The sequence below is a fragment of the Camelina sativa genome, chromosome 13, assembly GCF_000633955.1.
Source record: "Camelina sativa cultivar DH55 chromosome 13, Cs, whole genome shotgun sequence".
NCBI classification, from domain to species: domain Eukaryota; kingdom Viridiplantae; phylum Streptophyta; class Magnoliopsida; order Brassicales; family Brassicaceae; genus Camelina; species Camelina sativa.
The window spans coordinates 22,105,953-22,111,566 of NC_025697.1; the positions used below are offsets into that span (position 1 = coordinate 22,105,953).

At 37.2% G+C, this 5,614-nt stretch overlaps 2 protein-coding genes across 4 annotated transcripts in view; one reads left to right on the forward strand and one right to left on the reverse strand.

Moving 5' to 3' along the window:
• On the reverse strand, positions 1,514-3,720 carry LOC104737472 (mitochondrial substrate carrier family protein ucpB-like). 2 transcript variants are annotated; one of them, XM_010457670.1, is made up of 9 exons: positions 3,653-3,720; positions 3,357-3,482; positions 3,082-3,143; positions 2,748-2,984; positions 2,496-2,657; positions 2,342-2,391; positions 2,113-2,245; positions 1,994-2,031; positions 1,514-1,893 (listed from the first exon to the last, which is right to left on the reverse strand). In XM_010457670.1, exons 1-9 carry the CDS (start codon positions 3,690-3,692, stop codon positions 1,797-1,799), a joined length of 945 nt encoding a protein of 314 aa, XP_010455972.1. In that variant the 5' UTR covers positions 3,693-3,720; the 3' UTR covers positions 1,514-1,796. The 2 variants fall into 2 exon arrangements, with proteins under 2 accessions (XP_010455972.1, XP_019090045.1); XM_019234500.1 differs by lacking the exons at positions 1,514-1,893; positions 1,994-2,031 and having other exon boundaries at positions 2,122-2,261.
• LOC104714965 (U1 small nuclear ribonucleoprotein C) overlaps positions 3,884-5,614 on the forward strand; it is a 2,791-nt gene continuing 1,060 nt past the window's right edge. The window contains exons 1-5 of one of the 2 annotated variants that reach the window (XM_010457672.2): positions 3,884-3,994; positions 4,102-4,144; positions 4,578-4,619; positions 4,703-4,940; positions 5,323-5,445. In XM_010457672.2, the coding sequence (XP_010455974.1) occupies positions 3,987-3,994; positions 4,102-4,144; positions 4,578-4,619; positions 4,703-4,940; positions 5,323-5,445 (454 nt within the window). In that variant the 5' untranslated portion in view covers positions 3,884-3,986. Of the gene's footprint in view, positions 3,995-4,101; positions 4,145-4,577; positions 4,620-4,702; positions 4,941-5,322; positions 5,580-5,614 lie in introns of both variants that reach the window. The other variant, XM_010457671.2, reaches the window with a different exon arrangement.

Below are 5,614 nucleotides of genomic sequence, written 5' to 3' on the forward strand. Positions count from 1 at the left end.
TTGATGATATTGACCTCGTCAACGACAGCGAACTCTTGAAACAATGTTAAGAGCTGAGATTCCGACATATGTTTCGGTATCTGTCCGACGAAAAGCTTTACGCTCTCTTCTTCTTCCCCTCTATTCTCCTCCTTCGCTTCCGCCATTGTTGTCTCCGTCTCCTTTCTCTCTCTCTCTCTCTGTTGACAATATGAGGGGTCGTCTCTTCGTCGTCTTCTCTGAGTTTCTCTCTCTCCTCTCTATACCTATTCTCTTTTTTTTTTTTTTTTTTTTTTTTTTTTGGGGTTTCTAAAAATTTATTTATTTAGTTGAGAGGAAAAAAACTCAATTATGGAGGAGGATGAAGGAAAATGGTGGAAATATGAGAAGTTGGGGGAGAATTAAATTAAAAATGTTGACAATAATGGCCCATTCTGTTACCGTTTATTTACGGTATTGCCATTTGACAGCTGTACATATTTTGGCAATTGAGAAAAAAAGCTTTTACGATGCGAGGGAACACTTCCGATTGTTTTGTCTCGTTATGGCAACCCCTTCTTTAAATGTCTATTTTACCCTCCCTTTTTACCCGCGTCTTTTATTTGTTTTTGTTTTTTTTTATAATTCGAAAATGTGTATTTTAGTCAAACTTGTATTATTATTTCGGTTTTTTTTTTCTTTCTCTCAGATTTGTTTTGATAAAAATGGAAAGCTGTCAGGTTAATAACATTATAAATTAGTGATGATTAGGCTAAGATTTTCAAACCTCTCTTACAATTAGAAACTAATTATAAACTAGCAAATGAGGTGTTTGGGACTAAAATACATCCCCATCTACTTATAGATTAAAAATAATTTAGTAATAGGTTAATAAGTGTGTTCAAAACTAAGTTGCTTTCATATATTGTGATAAAAGAGAGAATGGCAACAAAACCGTAAATAAAAGCGAACACAGAGGGGCAAACATTAAGCATGACAGACTGTCCCGCCAACGCGACCAAAGACAACAAAGACTCGAAGCGCAGCATCCAACTTGCTCCCTTTCTCCAACGCCACAATTTTTTTTTTTTTTTTTTTTTTTTTTTNTTTTCCTTCTATTTCCAACAAATAGACCCCTGAATTTATTCAACTTTTATGTTTCGTCCCTACAAGTTTTTCTTAACGTGCATGAATATTTACGGTCAAAAGACTCGAAGCGTATTCTTGTCTACAACCAACTTCCACTATAACTAATCTAGTAAGAATTGTTTGTTTTGGATAATTGGTTTTAATATTCAATTTATAACAAAACAATTTGTAATTCTTCGTGATGGAGACTAGTATAATTATTAGAGTGACACACACACTTTGCAATATACAAGTGATTTCGACATAACCACTACGTATATATATATATATATATATATAGATATTATTTGGATAAATGTCACTTCAATTCAATGCCTATCCAATCTAATCAACAAAAAGGCTCGTTTACATTACCCTCGGATCTAGAAGACAATCAGAACATAACAACTAACTGAAAAAGGTTGAATTACATCATTTGTTTTTTTTTTCTTGTTTGAATGATGCAAGTACGTAACCATAGAGAATATAAACTGTGATTACGCAAAATTGTACAATAGACAGAAATTGTGAAACGACTAATATAATATTGTATCCAATCTAAACAGACACGTATTCAAATTCACTAAATCAATAATGAATAAACATTTTATTAGAAAAAATCTCACCTAGTGTGAATTATTTAAAAAAAAAAAAAGAATGGAGAAGAACTTATCTGGAACCGGGCTAGCTTCGCACGAACCGGATAGTGACTACATTTTGTGAAGTCCAGCGAGTGATCTTAGCTTCTCGCATAGTATGAACGTGATCATTGTTTGTGGCCCGAGTCGTGCGAAAATCGCAAAGCCTCTGTATCCAGTACACAAATAACGGAGGAGCGTGATTTATTTGTGTATTACGAACTATATGAATATATCCTCGAGAGCAAGAAATGGTTTCTCTTTCTCACCCTTTGTAAAGTGCTAAAGGTCCTTCTTTGCGAACGACCTGAAGGATCATTACACACTCAGCACAAGCAGGCAAGCAATGCCCAATAAAAATGTATAAAAAAGGGCTTGATCGCATTACCTTGTAACCGCAATGAAACCCATTTCTGTAGATTCTGGTGTTTTCGGAACCTTGCTGCAACATCAAGCGGGTTTTAATCATGTCCATGGGCGCGGTTATCAGAGTACTTACTACACCTGCAACCACACTTGAGCTTCATTCCTCAAGTGCTAGAGTGAGTAAGTTTTGGTGCATCAATTGATTTTGTCTGACAAAGAAATGGTATAATAAATGGCTGTTAAACTTTTACCACAAATGAAGATGAAACCCTTCTTCTAAAGAACTCTGTTTAACCAGAATCTGCAATAACAATAAACTTTAGAAGCTGGAATGTTAGAAAGCAGCACCTTTATTTGAATCAATAAATGATTGAGAAGCAGAGAATACTAGTCTTAGAATATGACCCGTTTGGCTTCATCATATGTTGCAAGTTGTGAGGCAGTTAGTGCTGCAGCTCTGACCATGGCAGGACCAACTCCTTTCCATAAAGCTCCTATGCCTTCTTTAGAGACTATTTCCCGCACTTCTGCAATGGGAACTGCGTACGGATTCATCTGCAACCTTACCTAACGAAAGGCAAACTGAAAAGTGTCTCAAAAACCAAAAAAGAGATCTAGTACACAGAATCAAAACCGATAATTGAGGTTTCATCTTACCTTCACAACTTCAACAGGGTTGGTTAAAGCTGTAGAAAATGCCCCAGCGAATGCGCCTGATGCTATCTTGACCAAGACATTGGTAGACCCAAATGCCCAATCGAAAGAAATCTTAGTGGGTTCATATAATCCCAACCTGAGACCTCCGTAAAGCACTGATCTAGTGAGAGCAGGAGTCAAACCCAAGTATAACGACCTAGCCCCTTCATTCTTTATTAGTTGAAGAAAGGTTCCAGTCTGAACAAAAAAACTTCAAAGAATTCAAACCAAGTGAAATAAACATCTCCAACAACATCAAGAGGAGAAAGTTCATTAGCAAGTACAACATCATTACCAATCCAATTAAAGGACCTCTTTGGCCAACATGCTGCATCTGCAATCTTACTTTCAGTACATCTGGATAACAAAAAAAACAAATGCCACATTATATAGCAGTGAAGCAGAGACTTATACATACACTAACCAACTACATACTGCTACATTATCCAAAGATCACTATCGAAGAACTCTCCTGTGCAAATTGATTTGGAGCCAAATAGTTCTAGTTTCCAAAATTGGAGTCATACATACAAACTTATGAGTGAAAGAAGAAGGCATCCAGGATCTAACCGAGAGGATGAGTCACGCCTGTGGCTAACGCGACGGAGACTCCGCTTGTGCCAAAGTGAGAAAAAACCTTCGAAAACGGCGGAAGCAGATTCTGATGCTTCTTCGATTCTTCATTCCCTTCGACAACTACACAAATTTCGGCGACAAATCAGTAAAAATTATCTAAAGATAATTCTCGATTCAAGTGAGAATTGGCGAAATTAATAGCTTCATGTTTAGACTATGCAAATATACAAAGCAAAAGATTCGAAGAAGCTGTGGTTCAAAAATTTAAATAGCAAAAATAGCCGACGAACCTGGGATTGAAGCTACCGGCGGGGAGACATCTCCGATCATTATTAGTTTTTTTTTCCCTTCGGTTTTTTTTTTCTGATGTTATTGTTAAATGCGTCGTGCGAAACGACGTCGCTTTATCTGGGATACTTCTTCGGTTATTATTACCCGTTAGATATCTCGAACGAATCTGGGCCGTTAAAAGAAATCATCATCTTTTTATTTATTTATTAAAATTAGGCAAAAATAAAAATTCGACTCTCTCTCTCTCTCTCTCTTGCACTTTCTTCTTCTTCTTCCGAAAGCTTCCGTCGTCTCTCTCACTAGCTCGCAGGGTTCTTTGGAATCTTCTTAGCGATGCCGAGGTATAGGGTTTTAGATCGTCAACGTTATATTGATACATAGATACTAATTCAGTTCGAGTTTTTGGTTTTAATTTACTTGTTTGATTTTGATTTTGATTTTTTCGCAGGTATTACTGTGATTACTGCGATACATATCTCACTCACGATTCTGTAAGTCTGATTCTAAATCTTCGTCTTGTCTGTTTTTATACTTCCGTAGTAATTAAGAAACTTGTAGTATTCCCTGGTGAATTGAAGTTTCGGTTGTATTGAAATCAATCTCCGGCGGTGTCAGTTAGGTTTCCGATTTGGATTTCAGTTTAAAACCAGTATGCTATTTACATATACTACATGTTCATGTTGCAATGGCTTGGCTCAATTAATTGGTGAAGATTATTGATTATTGGGAAACTTGATTTTGTGCTTGAACAATTTTTTCCCCGCATCTAGTTGTCTTTTTTTTTCTCACCATCTTATATTGAAGTTTATCAAAATGTTATCTATGGGTTTTGATGCTTTGGTGTTGATTGAGAATCTAATCATGTTTCAAGGACTGTACATGTCTTCTCTTATCAGTAAAGTCTTATATCTTGTCTTCTTTCAGCCATCAGTGAGGAAGCAGCACAATGCTGGTTACAAACACAAGGTACGTAAAGAGTCCATAATGATCTTTTCTGTTGTGTATACATGATATTTTTTTATATGTGTTAAGAGTTTGATGAATTTCAGGCGAATGTGAGAATATACTATCAGCAATTCGAGGAACAACAGACCCAAAGTTTGATTGATCAGAGAATTAAGGAGCATCTTATTCATGGCCAAGCTGGAGGATATCCCCCACAGGTTGGTGCTGTGTTTAATCAGCATATGCTCGCTAGACCTCGCCCTCCAATGATGCTACCACCTGGAAGTATGCCTATGGGTATGCGACCACCTGTTCTCCCTAGACCAATGATGCCTGGTCAAGGTAATATCTCTTTACTATAATCATTCCCTGCTTGATGCGCAGATTTACGTTAGAAAGTTAGTAGATAACTTTCATAGTAGTCTTTCGAAAAAGCCTGAAGATATAAAAAGAGTATCATAAAGAACTTCATCCTCATAGGTGCTTTGAGATTCTCGACATAGCACCAAACTTTGTGTTAAATTGTACAGCTGATCAATATGATATTTGATTGTCTCTTGTTTTGCATTTCATGACTCCTCAGACTCTTACGAAATAGCTTCCATTCATTTAAACCAAGTTTGGTCCTCAGACTCTTACGAAATAGCTTCCATTCATTTAAACAAAGCTTGACCAAACATCTTACAATTAGTTTGAAGTGAAATGTAATATTGTACCTTTGCAGGTTACATGCCGCCTCCAGGAGTACCACAGATGATGGCACCGCCTGGTGCTCCTCTACCTCCACCTCCACAAAACGGTATTCTGAGGCCACCAGGAATGGCTCCCTTACCAGGTCAAGGTGGCGGACCACCTCCTAATTATAATGGACCACCACCACCTCCTCCTCCTTATCATACAAATCCAGCTGCCGCACCAAGTGGTAGCTTCAACAATCCAAACCCCGGTGCTGAATCTCCTGAAAGCAATGAGTAGAGTTAGGTCTGATGAGTCAATTTTCTCTTGCCAAAAATTCT

What these genes read in the sequence shown, in the direction of transcription:
- LOC104737472 (XM_010457670.1), bottom strand. Translation starts at nt 3,692, where the DNA reads ATGATCGGAGATGTCTCCCCGCCGGTAGCTTCAATCCCAG. An exon ending in GCCGGTAGCTTCAATCCCAG is followed by an intron (nt 3,483 to 3,652) that starts GTTCGTCGGCTA and finishes AAATTTGTGTAG; the next exon opens with TTGTCGAAGGGAATGAAGAA. An exon ending in AGGCGTGACTCATCCTCTCG is followed by an intron (nt 3,144 to 3,356) that starts GTTAGATCCTGG and finishes TTTGTTATCCAG; the next exon opens with ATGTACTGAAAGTAAGATTG.